Source organism: Pogona vitticeps, chromosome 4 (genome assembly GCF_051106095.1).
Source record: "Pogona vitticeps strain Pit_001003342236 chromosome 4, PviZW2.1, whole genome shotgun sequence".
Taxonomy (NCBI): Eukaryota; Metazoa; Chordata; class Lepidosauria; order Squamata; family Agamidae; genus Pogona; species Pogona vitticeps.
Window position 1 is genome coordinate 116,649,531 of NC_135786.1, and position 22,810 is coordinate 116,672,340.

A 22,810-nucleotide genomic window follows, 5' to 3' on the forward strand; every position below is an offset into this window, starting at 1 on the left:
GTTGCGTCTGGGCAAACCACAGGGGTTCTGAAATTGTGTCCTTTGGACTTGTGAGACCAAAGTGGAGATGTTTGGCCATCATGCACAGTGCCACATTTGGTGAAAATAAAACACAGCATATCAGCACAAACACCTCATACCAACTGTCAAGCACGGTGGTGAAGAGGTGATGATTTGGGCTTGTTTTGTAGCCGCAGGACCTGGGCACCTTGCAGTCACTGAGTCGACCATGAAGTCCTCTGTATACTAAAGTATTCTAGCATCAAATGTGAAGCCATCTGTCCAGCAGCTAAAGCTTGGCTGAAATTGGGTCATGTAAAAAGACAATGATCTCTATCGCACCAGCAAATCTACAGCAGAATGGCTGAACAAGAAAAGAATCAATGTGTTTCAATGGCCCAGTCAAAGTCCAGGCCTCAACCTGATTGAAATATTTTGGCAGGACCTTACAAGAGCTGTGCATAAAAGAATGCCCACTGTGACAGAACCCTAGCCAGTTTTGTCTAGTAACAGGAGAAAGAAGATGATTGGCTGGGAAAATGCAGAAAGTGAGCCAGTCCAGGAAAGCCTGCTGGAGGTGGAGCCAAGAGGAACAGCTGGAGAGAGAAGAAGCTAATTTATATTAGAGAAAGAGAGGTTGTATTTTAGCAGTGGGCTGTAACTTAAGATGAACTTACATTGAACTCTGTTTATTTTATCAGTAGTTAACCTTGTAATAAAGGACAATTCATATGTTTCATTCTAAAACTGCTTAGGCTCCTATGTTTATGACTGAAGACAAGCCTTTTTCAAGGAAGGATATTTGAAAAGTGACAAGCCTGGTTGAGGGCTGGTCACACCCACAAACTGTTGAGAGTTCTGGGAACTTGATTAAATTCCAGTAAAATGCACAGTGTAAGGCCAGCTCCTTAAGATTAGACTTACAGTGGTGCCTCGCTTAACGATTACCTCGTTGAACGACGAAACCGCTTTACGATGAAGTTTTTGCGATCGCTATTGTGATCGCAAAACGATGTTCCTATAGGGAAAAATCGCTTGATGGTTGGTTCCCGGATTCGGGAACCGATTTTTCGCTAGACAGTGATTTTAAAACCGCTGATCGGCGGCTCTAAAATGGCTGCCTGCTATGCAAAATGGCTCCCTGCTGTGCTTTAGGATGGATTTCTCGCTTTACTGGCACTGGATAATGGCCGCCCTATGGAGGATCTTCGCAAAACGAGCAGGTATTCCGACCATTGGAACGCAGTGAACCAGTTTTCAATGCATTTCAATGGGTTTTTTAATTTTGCTTAATAAGGATTTCGCTTAACAGTGATTTGAACAGAACTAATTATCCTCGTCAAGCGAGGCACCACTGTACTGTATTTTTGCTCCATCAGATGCAATTTTTTTACCCCCCAAAGTGGGGGGGTATATGCATCTTATGGAGTGAATATTATAAAAAATGGTTCAAGGCCTCCTCAACCACCCCCACCCAGAAGCCTCCCACGGTTCCTCCACTGTGCCGAAAGGCCTCCAAACCAGCGCCAGAGGCTGCTCACTGTGGCAGCTGCATTGGACCTTACCGCTCCTCTGTCTGAGCTGCTAGCTTTCCAGGCTCTGCCTCCTGGAGCCTGCTCGGAAAGCCAACAGGGCCAACAGGCCTATAGCAGCAAAATCAAATGGCTGAGGGGGAAAGAGATGAGGGGAAAGCACAAACATGGTCTCCCACTACCACAAATTATACAGTTGAGTTTCCCACATTTGGAGAAATCGCAGGATCAGCACGCCTGAAGTGCAGTGGATGAGCCTCAACCTGGGAAAAACCGCCTTTGTGATTGTGGTATCTCTCCTGCCAAGTAAGTATGAGTTAGAGTGGCCCCCACGCCTCCTGCCCCCTGCCCCTCCAAGGCATGGCGACCCCTCCGGCCACACCTCCCACTCAGAACAGGGCTGCACAGCCCCGGTCCCACCAGAGGCCAAGAGAGCTCCTCAGTGTTTTGGGGTGCCCCGCGGAACCCCCATCAGGGGCCGGGTGTTCCTCCCACAATCCTCCAGTGCACAGATACTAGAATACCTGACTGCATCTGCCTGCTTGCATCACTCGGATGGCTTCTCTATTGGAGAAGCAAAGCAGGAAGGAGGAGTCTCTTTCCATTCAACTTCTGCATAAAAGTTAGCTGGAGGCTACAGCAACTCTGTACAGATGACAGTTTTATTATCCTTTGCAAACTAAAGATTTGCAAACTAAAGCCCGAAACAGCTGTGTTTTTTTTCCAATATATAAAAAGGATAATAAAGCTGTCATCTGTTGAGAGTTGCTGTAGCCTCCAGCTAACTTCTCCGCAGAAGGTGAGCGGAAAGACTCATACTTACCTGGCAGGGGACATACCATGATCACAAAGGTGGTTTTTCCCAGGTTGAGACTCATCCATTGCACTTTGGGTGTGCTGATCCTGCAATTTCCCCAAATGTGGGAAACTCGACTGCATAATTTGTGGTAGTGGGAGACTGTGTTTGTGCTTCCCCTGGCCTTTCTACAATCACTTTGATTTCTTTTCCCCTCACCAGGACCCACTGAAAAGGCAGCAAGTCCTGGTGATGTCTTGTACTGCATTCTCCCTCTTTTTCTCCCCAGTGGCAAAGGAACAGGCCAAAGGGAGTCACTATGATCAGGAGCCAGGGGACTGCTTTGACTCGCCCTCTTCCTTTGCTGCTGGAGAGAGAAAGAGGGGGGATGCCAACTGAGACCGACTGCATTTCCAAAGGCAGTGCAGATGAAGGGATCGCTTTTCCCCACACTGCTTTTGCCAAAGCGGTCTCGGTGACTTGGATCTGGCATTCCCCCTCTTTCTCTCCCCAGCGGCATGGGAAGAGAGCTATTTGGTTCAGAATATTTTTTTTCTGTTTTCCTCTAAAAATTATGTGCATCTTATAGTCAGGTGCGTCTTATGGAACAAAAAAAATACGGTAGTTGTAGAAGTCCCCTTCTTTACCCAACTGTTTTTGGTAGCCACCCTCACCAAAGCCTAGCACTTTAGAAAATAAGACACAGGAGACAATCTTTAAGTATAAAAGGTTTTGTGTATTTTACTCACTTAAACGTCCATTTCTAAAACAGGCACTCATTAGGCTTAAAGTTGATAGAAAGGAAAATAGTTGTTTCCTCAACCCATGTGGCTGCGAGGATCTCTAGGGTTCAGAGATCCAGCCTGGAGATCTAGCACCCTCAAAGGTGAAAAAAAGGGTCTGAGACAAAATTGAGTCTCTCAAAATGCGTGACAAGGAGAAGGGAGGAAACAAGGGCGGAGCTTATCTAGCCCGGCAAAAATAAACCCCTCTGATTAGTTAGCATGCAAACAAGTTAGTCTTTGACGGAGGCCCTTCCTCCCATATCTTGAAATTTACATCAAGATTGCTAACTAGCCAACACAAACCTCAATGACCTGAAGCAATGTTGTAAAGAAGATTGGGCCAAAGTTCCTCCACAATGATGTGAGAAACTGATAAAGTTGTACAGAAAACAATTACTTTAAGTTATTGCTGCTAAAGGTGGTTCTACAGGCTATTGAATCATAATGTGTACTTAGGTTTTCACACATGTCTTCTCCATTTTGGCTTTATTTTTGTTAAATAAATCATGACACAGTTTAGTATGTCATGTGTTTATGTTTATCTGAGGTTGTATTTACCTAATTTTCAGACTTGTTAAAGACCTAATGATTTTTTTTATGTCCTGATACGTAAAACCATAGAATTCAAAGAGGATGTACTTTGTTTTTCACATGACTATTTATCTATAGGTAGCCACTTCCAATCAATGCATCTCTCCTTCATATTCTTTATGTTCTTTCACATAGCCATTCAAATACACAAGCAAACCCACAGCTCCATTTAAACACCTGCCAGCTGGATTTCCCCCCTTTTCACATGTCTCCTCAGAAGTAAGTCAGGCACAGCAAAGACTAAATGTACTTGAAGGACCACTGTTTTTCCTTGCTTCTTCCCCAAAATATGAGATTCATATTAAAATTTTGTTGTCATCAGTAGTTGCATTTCAGCGAGAAAAATATCATGTGAATCTCATACTTGATTATATAATTAGTAAGAAAATAATTCATCTATTCCTATAATTTGCATTTTTACTTAGCATGATGATGGGTTTCTTTCTGTTTTAGCATGTAGACTTTTCCAGCTTACATATTGAAATTCTGAATCAGTATAGTTGCTCAAATCATAGTTTACTAGTGTGGCTGTAATGGCATGCCATACTTGGATTAAATATGAAATAAATAATTAAATCCCATGCACAAGGTGAAGATAGAGCATTTGAGTCATGAGCTGGTTCATGTTTCTTCAAACCATGCTTTGGAGCAGAATGAGGAACCTTTTTTAATCCAAAAGTCAATTTCCATTGAGAAAAAGCCTGAGGGAGTGCACATTCAGTGTTAAATACAGCCTAAGATATGGGGCAAGACCATAGCAAAATACAGTGGTACCTCGCAAAACGATTACTCCTCAGAACGATGAATCCGCATGATGACGTTTTGCGACTGCCATTTTGCTTTGCAAAACAGTGATTCCTATGGGGGAATTTCGCTGGATGGTGATTTGGTCCATGCTTCGCGGGCCGTTTTTTCGCAAGACGACAATTTAGAACAGCTGATTGGCGGTTCGCAAAATGGCTTCCCTAGGGGCGATCTTTGCAAAACGGGTGTTTTCGGGCCTGTTTTTCGCAAGACAGCGATTTAGAACAGCTGGTCGGCAGTTCACAAAGCAGCTTCCCTATGGGTGATCTTCGCAGGTTTTTTCCCCATTGGAACACATTAAACGGGTTTCAGTGCATTCCAATGGGGAAAGGCTTTTCACTAGACAATGTTTTTCTAAACAGCGATTTCAATGGAATGAATTAACATTGTCTAGCAGGGCATCACTGAGGGGGGAACTGAGTGAAAAAACTGTTTTTTAAATCATAGTTTTAAATTGTATTTTGCTTCTCAAAATAGAAGAGAGAGAAATATGTTGTAAGAGAATTTTCTCAGTTTTTCTCAACTTCTAGATTTTCTGCTTTAGGTATCTTGAGGGAAATGTCTCCTTTCTGGCCTTCACCTCACTTTCCGCCCATCTTACACATTCTTTTGATTCAACAGGTATATGTGACAGCTGAAAGCCGTTTCAACACATTAGCAGAGCTAGTTCACCATCACTCAACTGTAGCTGATGGCCTTGTGACAACCTTGCACTACCCAGCACCAAAGTGCAATAAGCCCACAGTGTATGGGGTGTCTCCTATCCATGATAAGTGGGAAATGGAACGAACAGATATCACCATGAAGCACAAGCTTGGGGGAGGACAGTATGGTGAAGTGTATGTTGGGATGTGGAAGAAATACAACCTGACAGTTGCTGTGAAAACACTCAAGGTATGATTATTGTATTCATGAGAAATATTTACTTGGATTAAATGTAACTGTTCGTAGTCAATTTACAGTGTATTGCCACATTTGGATTACATGTTGCCTGCTGGTATCATAAATGACTCATAGACAATGAGACAAATTCACATGCATCCCCTATTGTCAAAGGAAGAAGTAGTGAAGAGTATTAGGGAAGAAATGACAGACTACAGTGGTGCCTTGCTTAATGAGTGGCCCGTTTAACGATGAATCTGCATAGCGATGGAGTTTTTGCAGTTGCGATGTTTTAAATGGGGGAAAATCGCTTTGCGATGATCGTGGGGTAGCTCTTCCCCATGATCATCCCAAAGGCCCCCCCAAAGAGAGCCTGGGACCTGCAAGGAGAGGGGGGGTTTGCGAAGCTGGCTTCCCTGCGATCTTTGCAAACACCCGCCCACAGCTGATGGGCGGGTGTTTGCAAAGATCACGGGGAAGCCAGCTTCTCTCTCTCTCTCTCTCTCTCTCTCTCTCTCTCTCTCCCCTCGCAACTCCAGCCTGGGCAGGGAGACTCAGTCACCCTGGCTGTGGCGGTGTGGTGCCTCAGTCTCCTTGCCCAGGCTGGACCTGCAAGGGGAGAGAGAGAGAGAGCGCGCTGGGTTTGCGAAGCTGGCTTCCCCCCTATCTTTCCAAGCACCCCCCATCAGCTGTGCTTCGGGCTGGCTCAGCTATCCCTAAGCACAGTTGATGGGCGGGTGTTTGCAAAGATCGTGGGGAAGCCAGCTTCGGAACACCCCCCCCCGCGACTTCGGCTCTCTCTCTCTCTCCCCTTGCAACTCCAGCCTGGGCAGGGAGACTCAGTCACCCTGGCCGTGTCAGCGCGGTGCCTCAGTCTCTTTGCCCAGGCTGGACCTGCAAGGGGGGGGGAGAGAGAGAGCGCCCCCAAGCACAGCTGATCGGCGGTTCCAAAATGGCCACCGCTGTGTTGCCTCGCTTTAGAGGCACCGAAAATAGCGGTGGGATGTAGGATTTTCGCTTAAAGATGAGTTTTTTCCCCATGGGAACGCATTAAACGTGTTTTAATGCGTTCCTATGGGGTTTTTTTGCCCCACATAGTGACGAATCTGTATAGTGATGATTTTTTCGGAATGGATTATCGTCGCTATGCAGGGCACCACTGTATTTTCTGAGAAATTCTACACAGGGAATGTCGTTACGGACGATATGGGAAGTCAGCAAAGCAGTCTTCCGAGGCATTGCTATTAGAATTACAGCAACAAAAAGGGGGGAAAGAAACAAAAATTATAAAGAACTTGAAGTAGAGTTAAAGAAGCAGAGACGCAACTGAAACAAAATCCAACAGCGTCAAAATTAAAACAGAAGATTCATGTTGCACAACATAAACTGAACATTTTAATAACAGAAGATATAGCAAAGAAATTGAAATTGGCAGAGCAAACATACTTTGAAATTTCTAATAAAGTGGGGAGATGGCTGGTGTATAAGTTGACGAAAGAAAGAACCAAAAATTTCATTTTAAACCTTAAAAATCAAAATGGAGAGGTTATAAGAGGCCCTGGAGAACTTCGAATTGTGGAGGAATTCTACATAAAGTTGTATACAGAAGGAGGCATGCCACTCAAAGAACAGAGAGAATATATTGTATCAAGCTCTGCTCCCCTTTTAATCCTTTTAATCCTTTTAATCTTTTTAATTTTTATTTTTAATATTTTCAGAGCACTTAGGTGCTCAAGTGACTCTTTTTGGGACACATCCAAATCTGTCTCTGAAGTCTCAAGCTCTCTCTCTTCCTGGTTGGGAGTTTAAAGTACTTATTTACAAACCTTGAAGCTGCTGCTACGATAACAAGATGCTGCTATCTCTGGCTTTACTGCTCCCACTCTTCCATTCAAGATCAATTGCAGCAAGGCGTAATTGCTACACTTGTAGCTCTGAGTTGGACTTTTGGTAGCTAGTTGTTGAAAAGAGAAGGCTGAACTGTATGGGGGGTAAATTATGCAGAGCCAGCCCGGAGCAGCCGCTTGCAAGGGCGTTGAAACAACTGAAGATGGATGAGTTTGTAACAGCCAACTGTCCTGTGAGTAACCTTGCTACATTACCTATAGCTTCCAGCATTCTCACTAATAACAGATTTGCTTTGCTGAGAGAGGAAACACTCTCGTCCCCACCGGGTGCTTGTGACTTATCTGCAATTTCGACACCTTGTACTCCCCTTACCCCCAAAAAAGTACAGTTCCCCTCTGAAAGTAACCATGCTAAATTTCTAGCTGAACAATGTCTCCTAACAGCCCAAACAGTAATAGCCATCTTTGATAACCTACAACGGGTTTGCAATCAAATGAACTCAGTTGAAAGTGCTCTGGGGAAACTTACTGAGACCCTTCTTCAACCCAAGGATAATACACAAACCAGGGGGTTCAAAGAAATGGCAGATTCAGCCGTAAAGATGACATACAACAACTGGCTCCACAACAATTGGCTTCCCAATTGAATAGGGAGACACGGTCATCAAAGATCTTTCAGAGCACTCAGGTGATGTTACAAATTGCTCCAATTGCCATCAACAGAAAGAGATGGGAGACACATAGATCAGTGATGATCTCCCTGAGTCAACTGTTAAATATAGAAGTGCGGAAGATTGACCTCAAGAATATTCGATGGCTCCCGCACAAGTATGGTCATAAAAGAGTTTGTCTCACCTTTGAACATGCTGTGATCCCTCTCATTCTCCTAAAAATGAGAACTTTTCTGGGCAAATTTCAAATTACTCCCTCAAGAGTTTTTTCTGAACCATCAACTTTACCCCCTCTATGGAGCAGGCCTACTTCCTTGATCCCTGGGAGCAATCCTCAAAGAGTAACCAGGGAAGACTTCAACTTTAGATCTGATTCCAATGCTGGGAAATCAATAAGGGTACAGTCAAAGAACTCAATGATCTCCCCCTTATCTGATCACAGGTCTTCCCTTTGCAATAGAGAAGAAACTCAAGCTCCCTTGATTGACCTTAACAATAAATGGGAGGAAGTCAAAGCTAGTGTTGCTTCCGTATGTAATAAGACCATACCACTGAGAAGTTACCTAACAACGGATGACTCGGGCTTACAAGCCAAAGCTGCACCCCTCAATCAATATCCAACAGCAAGTAATGATAACAGCCAGATACAAGAACCTAAGCGAGATCTTAAGCATCAGATGGTACCTCATCAGGATATACCAGTTCTGATTACCTTAGATGGTGAAGAAACTGAAAACAACAAAGGACATCTCATGCATGGGGCTAGTTCACGAAAATCATTTGATTCTGAACTTCGAACATTAGCCACTTTGGAGAAGGACACGACTTCTCAACTCAGCCCTGTAAAAACGGCAGCTCAACCCACTCTACCGCAACACAGCACAATTCAATCTGCAGACATGCATCGCTCTGGAAGGACCGACATGGCTACACCTTTCAATCTTAACACCCAGGATCCTTCCCTATCTCCTGATTTTATGGACTGACAGATAACTATAAATGACACCATCTCTGTTCTGTCATGGAATATAGCAGGATGGAATGCAAAGAGCAATGACAATTCCTTCATCAAGTATCTTTCTAAATTCGATATCTTATTGCTGCAAGAGACTTGGGCACTAGGGGAAATTGAAGTTAATGGTTACTCTGCCCACCAAATAAGTGCCACTCCCAGTGAAAAGAGGGGCAGAGCCAAGGGTGGCCTTCTTATATTGGTTTCAACTAAGCTCAATATTATAATGACCAAACTCCCCTCCCTTAATCAAAATGCTGCCGCAGTGAAGGTCAAATTTAATCACAGTACAATAGTGTTCATCAATGTATATTTACCACCCCAGAGACGGAATGCCCAGATCGAACGCATTTACCAAGATCTTGAAACCTATATTCAAAACCTTTTGCTAACTAATGATGGCCAAATGATAATTGGTGGTGATTTTAATGCCAGATTGGGTACAAATGACTCTGCTCTTTATGCTGCTTATAATTTATGCCCACCTGATGGATTACACTTCCCCATAGTTACTAGGCGCCTCTTTAAAGATACTATCAGTAATTATGCAGGCCTTAATTTGGCACAGTTAGTTTATCGGCTTGACCTACACATAGTAAATGGAAGTACTTCAGGTGATATACCAAGGGAATTCTCTTTCTGGTCGGGAACGAGGATGAGTACCATAGATTATATGATTGTCAGCTGTAACATACTGAATACCGCCATTAATCTGGTGATCGACAGTAGGATTGATAGTGATCATCTGCCACTAAAATTATACCTGAAATTACAAGAACACCACACTCATATTGAGAAGGCCTTGCCTGTGAATCCTGAGATGATACTAACCAACTCCAGGATCAAATGGTCAGGAAAGGCCGCAATCTATTTCACTAATCTACTTAATAACAATCAGTTCTCTGAGATCCATTCCACCTTTCTCAAAGCGGGCCAAAGTAGCAATGTAATTGCGCTGTATGGAACACTAATAAATAAACTAGTAGACTTAGCTGATTCAAATAAATCAGCAAAAACCCATACTAACAAGCGCAGGTCCTATAACTGGTTTGATAAGGAGTGTGTTGATGCAAAAAAACTGGTAATTTCAAAATTTAAACAGAATAAAAACAAAAACCCATCATCAATGGAAGTGGAGGAACTGCTGCAACTTAAGAAAGACTATAAGAAATTAATTAAAGAGAAAAAAAGGAAAGCTCAACAGATAGAATGGGAAAAACTTATCAAAGCAGTCAGGGGGAAAGATATGAAATCATTTTGGGAATCCATAACACTTACTACCAACAATCTTTCAGTTAGGATGAACTCCTATATTAATGCTCGCATGTGGGAAGCCCACTTCCACGAGCTTTATGCCAAAAGAGACAATTCCTCATTTCATGTGAGTCGTCTTTATATGAATCTACCAGAATGGCACCCTGTATCAGTCTCTGAAATAAAAGACCTTGTAAACCAACTGAAAATTGGTAAGGCCCCAGGATGCGATAGTATTCCTCCTGAACTCATTAAGAACAACTGTGAATGGTGGGCTCCAATTCTGGCAAACCTTTTCACCTATATAGACCAAAATGCTCACATGCCATCGGAATGGGGTACAGCCATTATTATCCCCATTTATAAAAAAGGTAAAAAAAGACAATCCAGCTAATTATAGGCCAATCAGTCTACAACCCATAATTAGTAAGCTTTATGCCAGACACTTATCATGGAAATTGATAGATTGGATGGACTCTGAGAGTGTTTTGGCAGATGAACAAGCTGGATTTAGATCTGGTAGATCTACACAGGACCATGCCCTTATTCTAAGGCACCTAGTAGATAAGTACACCAAGAAACCCCGAGGGTCCCTATTTGCCGCTTTTATTGATCTTAGATCGGCTTTTGATCTAATTTCACGAGATAGGCTCTGGAGTAAGTTAGAATCTTCCTCAATAGATCGACGCCTTCTGCTGCTTATGTATAAGCTGCATGAAAATACAACGCTCAGAATTAGATGTAACAAGGAAGGACAATTGTCTGATAAAGTTCCAACCTATAATGGTGTGAAGCAAGGGTGTATATTAGCTCCGCTGTTATTTAATTTTTATATCAACTCAATGGTAACAGCACTCAGCCATCCAGAGTTTCATCCCCCCAAACTAGCCAATAGACATATATCACTTCTGTTATACGCAGATGATGCAGTCCTAATTTCACAGACACCAATAGGACTTAAGAGAGCTTTATACGCTCTCGCACAATACTGTAAAGAAGAAATGCTCCAGATAAATTACTCAAAGACCAAAGTTTTAGTGTTTGCTCAGAGGCCCAGGATCTATAAGTGATTAATAGATGAGCATGAGATTGAACAAATCAAGGCCTATAAATATTTGGGCGTTGTTTTCCAGTATAAAGGAAACCACAAGGCCCATGTTAACAATGTGGTACAAGCAGCACAAAAATCTAGCCTTACTGTACTAAAATTCTTCTATTCTAAGGGAGGCCAGTACATTCCAGCTGCACTAAGATTGTTTCAGGCCAAATCCCTTAGTCAGCTCTTGTATGGGGCACAATTGGGCCCCTATTCTTCTTCTTCATTTATCCAGTTAGAAGTAGTTCAGTCCAAATTTGTGAGGGCTATATTACAAGTTCCAAGAGGGGTATCCAATGCAGCCCTCAGGTTTGAAGTGGGCTACCTGAAGGTTGAAGCCAGAGCTTGGCTGGCTATTTTTAACTTTTGGCTAAAACTAACCTTTCAACCAATTGGACTGACTTCACTGGTATTACAGGATAACCATCAGTCCCCTTGGAAGAGAGCAATATACCATAAAATCAACAGATATGGCTATTCAGTAGAAAGTATCCAACAAATGGGATACGATAAGGCCAAGAGTAATCTTAGGCAGCGTATTATTGAGACAGAAAGGCAGCAGGATCTTGGTATTATTAGAAATAGGTTTACAGTTGACAACGCATTGCTCCCACTGAAACCGGCAAAATATCTCTACTTACCCTTAACACCTAAACAACACAAAGCTCTTACTTTGGCCCGCTTCAATGCACTTCCGTCAGCAGTCCAGGATGGGAAGTATAACAACACCCCTTACACTCAGTGTCTATGCCCCTGTAACTCTGGTGAGATTGAATCTATCTCCCATGTGTTACTTCACTGTGCTTTTTACTCTAACATTCGAGAAGTCCATGTTGACCCTTACATAAGGGCATTTCCTGGACGATCAGAGGCACACTACACACAGCTTTTGCTGACAGGGCGATGCCCTGGCAGATATATTGGGCTTAATTCAGATATGCTGACAAAAGTTGCTAAGTTCTGTGCTGCTGCAATAAAAATCCGTGAAGGAAAGGTTCCACCTAAAGTGCAGTTATAGAATCTGTAAATTGGTGTACACCAATTAATGATCACACAGGCTATATGAGCTTTAAAATAACAAATTTGGCATTTTATGCAAGCTGTAATAGCCCATAGATAAGGCCTATGATAGGGAGGTAAGAGATATCTAGTAAGATGTATATATGTATATAGATGCTTTTAGTGCTTTTGTGTTTTTAGTGTTTTTAATGCTTTTATATTGTTCTTATGTTCTTATGTATCTTACTTTTGCTGGTCAATGACCGCAATAAACATTTATTATTATATATTAAAAGGGAAAATCATATTAAATTATCAAAACATCAAAATTCTGAACCAGCCATATTCGATGCATGAAGTTTCAGAAGCATTTGCAAAACAGAAAATGATGAAGTCATTAGGAGGTGACGAGATATCTGTAGAGTATTGTAGAGAATTTGAAGATGTCCTTGCTACTCGATTTAAAAAAAGATTAACAAAATACATCAAGAGAGAAAAATACCGAAAACATGGAGGGAAGTGGTTATTACTATTATATTATACATAAAGAGGGTACAAATGTGAAGGAAATATTGAATTATAGACCAATATCTCTCCTGAATGTAGATTATGAAATATTTGCAACAATATTGTCAACAAGATTAAAGAAAGTATTGGTCAAAGTTATTAATCAAGATCAGGCAGGATTCCTCCCGAAGAGACATGTGAGATGGAGCGTGAGAAATCTCATCAACTTGCTGGAGTATTATGAAGCACATCCTGACAAACAGATGCCAATCCTCTTCATCAGTGCAGAGAAAGCCTTTGATAATATAAATTGGAACTTCATGACATCACAACTAGAAGAAATGGGACTAAGACAGATTTTTGTTGAAACAATAAAGACTATTTGCTCCCAACAGACAGCAAGGATTAGAATCAATGGAGAATGCACACAAGAAATTAAAAAACAAAAAGGAACAAGACAAGGATGTCCATTATCACCATTACTCTTTTAAACTGTGATTGAAGCATTAATGCAGCACATAAGAATGTCATATAAAATCAAAGGCCTCAAACTATGAGGAGAGGTATGCAAGGTTCAGGGGTTTGCAGATTACCTCCTTATCTTGGTTGAAAACCCCAAAGAATCAATAGAGGCTCTAATGATGGAATTAAAGGACTTTGGCGAGATTGCAGGTCTAAAAATAATCCACAAGAAAACTAAAATCTTACCAAAAATATGTAAAAACAGGAGACAAATGAACTACTACAAAACACAAACTTTCAGGAGGGAAGAAAAGTAAAATATTTACTTTTCTTCTAAAAAAAATTCTTTACAAAAAAAGTCAGTTACTCTTCTGAAGGTTTAGTTAGGCATCCTTCAGTCTCGAGAGACTATGGTAACGTGCTACGTGCTCTGTATGGAGGACTTGGAACAGCGTATAGTGTGGTTGAGAAGGCCAATTTGAGAGTGGCAATCCCTTTCCGTGTTGTTTTGACGCTGTATGCGAAGCTGGAGTGTCTTCTCCAGAGCACGAGGCCTGGGCAGAATAATATGGAGGATAGGCTGTTACCCGAGCAGAAAATCCCCCCTCTCCACATCGCTGAAATAGTCCAATGGAAAGGCAAGAGCCAATACTATAGGTTCCAGCAACGTCGCAGGAGTTGGCAGAACGACACAAACTGCCTCCAGGACTCCGGCTCTGGATTTTGCCTCAAGGTTAACTCCTGAAGCCTTTTCCATCAGTGGATATAGCCACAAGGCAGTGGAGGTTTGAAATCAGAGTTTTCCTTCTCCTAGATGGGCTGCCTTCTAAGGCTGATGAGACCCACCTACTCAGCCTGCTCCCTAAGAGCGTGGAAGTATGATCTGACCCCTAAAACTTTCCTGATCCCCAGGTGTATGCAATACTATTTGCCTTTCCTATTCACCAGATTAGAGTAAAAAATAGATTTAGAGAATTTCATTTAGTGCTTCTGCTTGCACTTATTTAAAGTCAAACCCCTTCCCCTTAGACCATGTGGTCAGGGAGAGCAAAGGTCAGCCTAGAAAAATACACACAAACACCAAAAAAAAGAAGAGATGTGCTCCCAAGAGAGCTTATCTGAAGGATAATTATGTGAAATTGATAGACGAAATCAGGAAAGATTTTTCCAGATGGGTAAATCTACAACTGTCCATGACAGGTAGAATAGCAACAATTAAAATGAATATCTTGCCAGAAATGTTGTTTCTTTTTCAAACAATCCCAATTATTTTAAAACAAACAGTATTTAAAGAACTGGAAAAATGCATCTCTAAATTCATTTGGCAAAGGAAAAAAATGAGAATTAGAGCTAAATTTCTGCAAGATCTAAAATCAAGAGGAGGAATGGGACTTCCAAATTGGTTGTTGTATTATAGAGCATCTGCATTGGTTTGGATTGAAGAGTGGGAAATACAAGGCTTCTGAAATTAGAAGGACATGATCTGAAATGGGGTTGGCATGTATTCCTGTGGTACAGTAGAACAGAGAATTTTAAGCAGTTCAACAACCACACATTGAGGAAAGCACATTTATGGACATGGAATAAAGTAAAGAACCAGATGTACAGGAAAATTCCACACTGGGTGACGCCAATTGAGGCATTTCCCCCCCCCCCAGACCTGAGGGAAAACAAGAAAATAGTAAAATACAGGAGATCTTAAACTTTGATGGCTTTCTCAAAACCCAGCAAGAACTACTGGATCAAGGAATTGAAATGGGCTCAATCTCAGCTATCATCAAGATTTGTTAAAGATAAATAACAGGGCTTCTATTTAGAAAATACATCCTTTGATAGAATCCTTCTAGAGACAGAGGGAAAACATTAGGTTATTGTATAATTTTCTGTTAGACTTAGACACACAGGAGGAAGTAGTGAAATCTTGTATGATTAAGTGGTCACAGAATGTTGGGCACAATATAGATCTAGAGCAATGGGAACAAATATGGAAAACAAATATAAAATTAACTAAATCTCTTACATTTAAAGAGAATATTTATAAAATGTTTTACAGATGGTTTATGATGCCCATAACTTAAGCCAAAAAGAATGCCCAAATATCAAATTTATGTTGGAAGTGTAAACAGAAGGAAGGATCATTCTATCATATGTGGTGGATTTGTTAAAAAGTGCAAAGATACTGGAACAAAGTGAGGCTGTTGTTCACAGTCCAGTTCCTATGAAACCTGAATAATTTTTAATAAATATTATGCCAGGCTCAATGGACCTTGCAAAAACATATTTAGGCATTCACATTATAACAGCCGCAAGATTAGTTTTTGCAAAACACTGGAAGGAGCCAGAAATAACACAAATAGAATAAATGATAGCCAAAATTTTTGAAACTGCAGAAATGGATAAATTTTCAGAATGGCTAGATGAAACAAGGAAAAAGAACCACCAGAAATGTTGTGGAAACCTATATTTATGTTTTCAAAATAGAAAGAACAACTGATAATATAAAAATATAGACAGCCATGTAACTAATGATTAGATTAATAAGTATGTCTGAATTGGATTGTGTAAAATATTGAAAATATAATTTGAATGGATCGTATACTATATGGGAACTATATTAATTGCTTGTAACATACCTTTTCAATCTCACTCCTCTTGTATCCTTATCCCCATTGTTCCCTTCCGTTTCTTACCCTGATATGAAAATTTTTATTTTTTTTTTAAAAAAACACTTAGCTTTGATGGTTGTTCTGGGTTTTTCAGGCTCTTTGGCCGTGTTCTGAAGGTTGTTCTTCCTAATGTTCGCCAGTCTCTGTGGCCGGCATCTTCAGAGGACAGCAACCTGTGCTCTGGTTGTCCTCTGAAGGTGCTGTCCTCTGAAAATGCCGGCCACAGAGACTGGCGAAACATTAGGAAGAACAATCTTCAGAACATGGCCAAAGAGCCCGAAAAACCCAGAACAACCATTAGATCCTGGCCATGAAAGCCTTCGCAAACTTAGCTTTGAGTTTGCAAGAACTAAACAGGGCTGTTAACAATGGGACTTTTGGAGGTTTCTAATTCATATGGTCACCATACATTGGAAGCAACTTACATGCACATAGAAAGAACAGAGTAGACTGATCTTTAGGCCAATGAGCAGAGATCTTCCATGCTTCATTCTTTTTATTTTTTCAAGGTCCAGAAATTTATATTGGCATTGGTAATGAAGGGACGTGGTGGCACTGTGGGTTAAACCGCAGAAGCTTCTGTGCTGCAAGATCAGAAGACCAGCAGCCATAAGATCGAATCCATGTGACCGAGTGAGCTCCCGTCACTTGTCCCAGCTCCTGCCAACCTAGCAGTTCGAAAGCATGTAAAAATGCAAGTAGATAAATAGGTACCACCTCGGTGGGAAGGTAGTGGAGTTCCGTGTCTAGTCGCGCTGGCCACGTGACCATGGAAACTGTCTTTGGACAAACGCTGGCTCTGTGGCTTGGAAACGGGGATGAGCACCGCATCCTATAGTCAGACATGGCTGGACTAATTGTCAAGGGGAACCTTTACCTGAATGAAGTTAGAAATGTGATGTTGTCTCTCCATTTTGGTTAGATTTGTAGTCAAGAAAACAAAAGCTTTGAGAATTGGATATACGCTGTAATCTGTTAGCTACTGTCTGTGTAGTGAACTGTTCAAATTATCATTTGCAGATCTGTTAAACCAAACATGTGAAAGAGCAAACTATGCATCTATTTGATAATTTTACATTGGTCTTATAAATTACTCACAGTTATCATGTGGGACACTTTAGTAAGCACACATCTGTGATCAAGAACCTAAATAAACAAGTTTCTTTTTTAGTTATAAAAATGATCTTGTCATTTTACAATTATTTTGCAAATAGTGTTTTATTCTGTTCCTTATTATTTGTTTAAATTAATCATGGCTGTTAAGAGGAGGGATGTATTATCTCACTTTCAGGAAGATACTATGGAAGTGGAAGAATTCTTGAAAGAAGCTTCTGTTATGAAGGAAATCAAGCACCCAAATTTAGTGCAGTTATTAGGTGAGTGTGCAGACTTGATCAGAGTGGTCTTTGTGTTAATTTTTCTCTCAGTTTTATTCCTTGTTTGCTGTATACTATTGCACTCAAAACTGCACTTCAAGAACAGCTGGTTCATCATGCCTAAATGTTATTTACTTTGTGACATTTTGAAAAAGCTCTTAATAAAGAAGACACATGGTATTACTTTTATTTCATATCTTGACCATTGCACATGGCTGTACTGTCTCCAGGCTTACCACACACTGGACAGTAGTTTAGATTTGGATTTAGATGAGTGCAACTCTACTAGTTCAAGTGGAATTTCCCTGAACTTGGGAAATTAGATTTGGGTAAATCTAAACTTCAGGAATTCTGACACTGTGATTGAGCCAGCCACTCCTGAATGGATTGAACTAACTGGTGTTGAATGAAAACTAGTTCAGCAAAGTCCAGGTGATAAGCTTTAAGTAGTGTCCATTTGACCTATCATCTGGGACCACATAGTATCCAGAAATGAAAGCATTAATATTAGCCATTAGTAAAACATCCCAGATACATTGGGTGCCAGCCAATATTGCAACTCATTTGAAGTTGTATTATGATAGTTTATGCTCCATTTTTGCTATCTAAAATGTTTTCAAATTAGAATGCATAACCCAATAGAACAGGAGACAGTAAAGACGCTCAACTGTGAACATACTGTATAGACTTGTCTTCAAAAGTAAGAAAAGTATGCCTTACATAAAAATTAATTATTAGTTAGAAATAATTTTAAGGGCTGTCCCTGAGAAGGCAAATAACAGGGAAAAAGGCAAGTTATGAAGTACATCCCATGATTTTAAACAACTTTATATTTGTATTCTTGAAGGCTTTCACAGCCAGGATCTGATTGGTTGTTGTAGTTTTTTCGGGCTGTTTGGCCGTGTTCTGGAGGCTTTTCTTCCTAACATTTCGCCAGTCTCTGTGGCCGGCATCTTCAGAGGACAGGAGTTAATTCCTGTCCTTTGAAGATGCCGGCCACAGAGACTGGTGAAATGTTAGGAAGTAAAACTTCCAGAACACGGCCAAACAGCCTGAAAAACCTACAACAACCAAGTTTATATTTGTCAGATTTGGCAACCCATCAAGGTACATGGTTCGATAGATCTTGTGAAAGGGGGCAGAGACATTGCTGATAGCCTATATGTTTAATATACAGTGGTGCCTCGCATTACGACGTTAATTCATTCCAGCAAAATCGCTGTAGAATGAAAATGTCATAATGCAAAATAAAAAAGGCCATAGAAACGCATTAAAACCCGATTAATGCGTTCCTATGGGCTTGAAACTCACCGTCCAGTGAAGATCCTCCATAGCGTGGCCATTTTCGCTGCCCGTGTAGCGAGGAATCCGTCCCAGATAAGAGTGGGGAACCATTTTTTTTTACCCGGCGGCCATTTTGAAACCACCGATCAGCTGGCCGAAAATCGTCATTTTGCAAGAATCGGGTCCCGAAGCAGGGAACCGATCATCGCAAAGTGAAATTCCCCCATAGGAAACATCGTTTTACGATCGCTTTTGTGATCGCAAAAAGTTTATTGTAATGCAATTTCGTCGTTAAACGGGGCGCTTGTCTTGCGAGGCACCACTGTATAAAATTTAATCTCATACTTCAGTGTACTGAACATGTTTATGCTGTATCTCTGCTGTTTTATACTGTACTTTGTATTATTTGGTCGATGCAGCAGTAAAGTGCTGGATACATATGTCCTTCAAAGAATCCCTGTTTTAAGCCATTTCTATCCTTCAGAACTCTGTTGGGGCTCTAGACCTAGTCATACTTAAAAAGCTGTTTTTCGCTGACTATGCCCTTATTCTCTGCTGAGGAGATTTTTCTTTTCCAGCCTTCAGACACCTTGTTTATGCCACCTTGCCACTTTTTATCATTTCTCTTCTCAAAATAATGACATTTTTGTACCTCTTTCAAAGTCAATAATTGGTCGGTTAAATGGGCTGCTTCAGCAACTGTTTTTGGTTGTTTTTCTTGTATATGCCATCTATATTCCTATGGCACAGTATTATAGAATTGCATAGCTTCTTTAGTTTTGACACCTGATCCTTCAATCCAACCAGTAAGTAAATAATATAGTTAGCAGCCTTACTGAGTGTACGTTTCATCATTTTTCTTCCTTAAATTTCTTAGTTCCCTCCTTTGTTCTATCCTCTTCCTATATAACTTGTAATCATGGGCCTCCTCCAATCTCATTTCTCCATAAATTTCTGATAAGCCCCCACAAATCTGAGATCTAAGATAGCCCATTCTTTCCTTAGGTTTAACTCCTGATTCCACACATGTTCGTTCTAAGTTTGTAAGGAAAGAATCCACATTATCCCCTTATTGTACCAGGAAATTTTTTCATGTCTATCTGAGACGTGTTTTCATTTCCTGAGGGAATGGTTGCCAATTCCATTTCCCTCTTTCTTAAATGAAAGTTCTTTTTTTCTTCTTAATCTTGTCAGTTCTTTTTCAGTTTCCCTTTTTATTTTCCAGATTTCCAAACTCTGGAACATCAACAGGGTTTTTGAGCATGACTTCTGTAGTTTTCTCAATACCAACTGGTTCTGTTTAAGGAATCTGGATTTCTATTCCTGATTTAAGCTTTTTAGGAGACATGTATTTATATTTTTTTACAATTACCCCAAAACTATTCCCTCAGAAAATACGTTTACTTTACCAAGACTTGTGCCACAGGAGTTCAGTGCACCAATATATTAGTCTTCCTCAGCTTACCAGCAATCCTCTTACTGATTACCTCAAACCTTTACGCCAGAGAATCACTCTGACAGGTTGACAGACACCTTAAATTCTAAGCTCCGTCACTGAGTTAGAATTACAGCTATTAGATCTCTAAGTCCCCCCACTCAGGATCTTCCAAGCCTCTTCTGGATCTTCAAAGTCCCGGCTGCCACCAATTTTGTGACCAGGCCTGTCATCTTTTAAAACTTCTTTCCAGTAGTATGTCTGACACCAGTGATTAACCACACCAGACACGGGCTAAAGAGTGAAAATGCTAACTTTTAATGTACATAGGAACATTTGACTGAGAACAAATTTGAGCTCGAGTTTTTCTTCAGCTACAGCAACAATTAAGATACAGTGGTGCCTCGCACAATGAGTGCCTCACACAACGATAAATTCACACAACGATGGCTTTTTCTGAAAAATTTGCCGTCTCACACAACGATGTTTCCTATGGGGAATTTTCGCACAACGATGTCTCTTTTCACTCATTTAAAAGTGCCTTAAACTGTTTGAAACCTGTTTTAAATGCTTGGCATCAATAGTCCAGCTTGTGAAACGTAAGCAAACTTAATTTGGTGTTTTTCTGAGTCTTTGTTAATTTTTGGTGAATTTTTTAATTCTCCATTGAAAGCCATTGGACGGACCGTCCAATTAACATCGTTGTGCGAGGCACCACTGTAATTCACATGCACTTAAGCAGGCTTTAGGTCCAATACAGAAGAAATCTGCTCCATTGAAGTCTGCTACAGGTGTGATCATCCAGGACCCAGCGGAGCAGATGGAATGCTGGGTGCAGCACTTTTCTTATCTATATTCTAGAGAGAATGTAGTAACTGAAGAGGCCTGCCTGTCTTGGAAGAGTTGGACAGCAAACCAGAGTGGTCTTAATTGACTAGATAGGCGGGATATAAATAAAATAAATAATAATAATAATTTTACCAGAAATAAAAGCGGCCTTGGATTCCCTTGCCTCCGGCAAGGCACCTGGAAAGGATAACATCCCTGTTGAAAAGTGCTGTAAAGAGACCATCACCACTGAGCTGTATGAAATATTTTATCTTTGCCGGAGGGAAGATGGAGTACCACAGGACATGAAGGATGCAAACATCATCACATTGTATAAGAACAGAGGCGGCTGCAATAACTATCATGGCATCTCTCTTCTCAGCGTTGTAGGGAAGCTGCTTGTCCGTGTCATGCTGAAAAGGCTCCAGGTGTTTGCAGACAGAGTCTATTCAGAATCACAGTGTGGATTTTGAGCTAATAGATCCACCACTGACATGGTATTTTCCCTCAGACAGTTGCAGGAGAAATGTAGGGAACAACAACAGAACTCTTTGTGGCCTTCATAGGTCACACAAAGGTCTTTGATTTGGTTAGCAGGGATGGCCTTTTTAAAATACTTCCCAAGATTGGATGTCCACCTTGACTCCTTAACATGATCAGGTCCTTTCATGAGGAAATGAAGGACACTAGTTTTTGATGGCTTAACATCAGATCCCTTTGACATCTGAAGCAAAGTGAAACAGGGCCATGTTGTTGCACTGACCCTGTTTGGGATCTTTTTTGCTATCATGCTGAAGCACGCTTTTGGAACTGCAACAGAACGTGTCTTATCTATGGACTAGATCAGAGGGAAAGCTCTTTAATCTCTCTAGATTTGAGAGTGAAGACCAAAGTCCAGCTGCAATGCATGCAAGACTTCCTCTTCGCCGATGATGCAGCTGTTGCTGCCCATTCTGCTGAAGACCTCCAACAACTCATGAATCATTTTAGCAAGTCCTACCAAGACTTTGGACTAACAATCAGCCTGAAGAAAACACAAGTCATGGGCCAGGGTGTGGACTCACCTCCCCCTGTTACCATCTCTACACAAGAATTGGAGGTTGTTCATGATTTCGTGTATGTTGACTCAACGATCTCTGACACCCTCCCTCTAGATGTTGAGGTGGATAAACGCATTGGCAAAGCAGCTACCACGTTCTCTAGACTCACAAAGAGTATGGCTTAATAAGAAGCTGATGGCATATAACAAGATCCAGGTCTACAGAGCCTGTGTCCTGAGCACACTCCTGTACTGCAGTGAATCCTGGACCCTTTGTGCACGGCAGGAGAGGAAGCTGAACACGTTCCATATGCGTTGTCTCTGACACTTTTTTGTATCACCTGGCAAGACAAAGTTCCAAATAGAGTAGTCCGAGAATGAGCTGTAATTATTAGCATGTATACATTACTGAAACAGTGACGTTTACGTTGGCTTGGGCATGTTGTGCGAATGGCTGATGGTCGGATTCCAAAAGATCTCATGTATGGAGAATTAGTGCAGGGAAATCGCAGACAACTGGATGCATTATTTTTATATTTTATTAAAGATAGTGAAAAAGACAAAAAAGTTAAATTTTCAAAAAAGCATCAAAAGTATTTGAAGCAGACAGTTAGAATCTGAGGCTGAAGCAATATAGAAAAACACATCCAAAAATAAGAAATCTAGCTAAACTATCTTACACACTAGCATAGTATCAGCATGGTCTTGGACCATGCACAGAGTACATCTTTCCTGGCATTGCATGACTATCTCCTAAGAGATAACTAAGCCAACTAAAGTAACTTCTGAAGTCCTTTAGACACCTAAACATCACATTCTGGACTTTCTGAGATGGTCTAGCAATCAGGCTTCAAGTTTCTTCTAATGCTCATGAAGACAAGACCTTTTTTCCCACACCCCTTCCTTCACACAGCTAAACTCATTCCCTATTTAACACAGTACCA

General features: G+C 41.0%; 1 protein-coding gene, 1 long non-coding RNA gene and 2 other non-coding genes across 6 annotated transcripts in view; 2 read left to right on the forward strand and 2 right to left on the reverse strand.

Moving 5' to 3' along the window:
• ABL2 (ABL proto-oncogene 2, non-receptor tyrosine kinase) overlaps positions 1-22,810 on the forward strand; it is a 139,381-nt gene that overhangs the window by 65,594 nt on the left and 50,977 nt on the right. For all 3 annotated transcript variants that reach the window (XM_072998156.2, XM_072998158.2, XM_072998157.2), the window contains exons 4-5: positions 5,130-5,402; positions 17,196-17,280. In XM_072998156.2, the coding sequence (XP_072854257.2) occupies positions 5,130-5,402; positions 17,196-17,280 (358 nt within the window). The remainder of the gene's footprint in view (positions 1-5,129; positions 5,403-17,195; positions 17,281-22,810) is intronic.
• The window catches only part of LOC144588873 (uncharacterized), a 550,407-nt gene that overhangs the window by 52,068 nt on the left and 475,529 nt on the right, over positions 1-22,810 (reverse strand). The window lies entirely within an intron of this gene.
• LOC140707098 (U1 spliceosomal RNA) lies at positions 1,685-1,846 on the reverse strand. The gene has a single exon (XR_012087090.1). It is a non-coding gene; the product is annotated as a U1 spliceosomal RNA (small nuclear RNA).
• On the forward strand, positions 2,348-2,510 carry LOC140707256 (U1 spliceosomal RNA). The gene has a single exon (XR_012087176.2). It is a non-coding gene; the product is annotated as a U1 spliceosomal RNA (small nuclear RNA).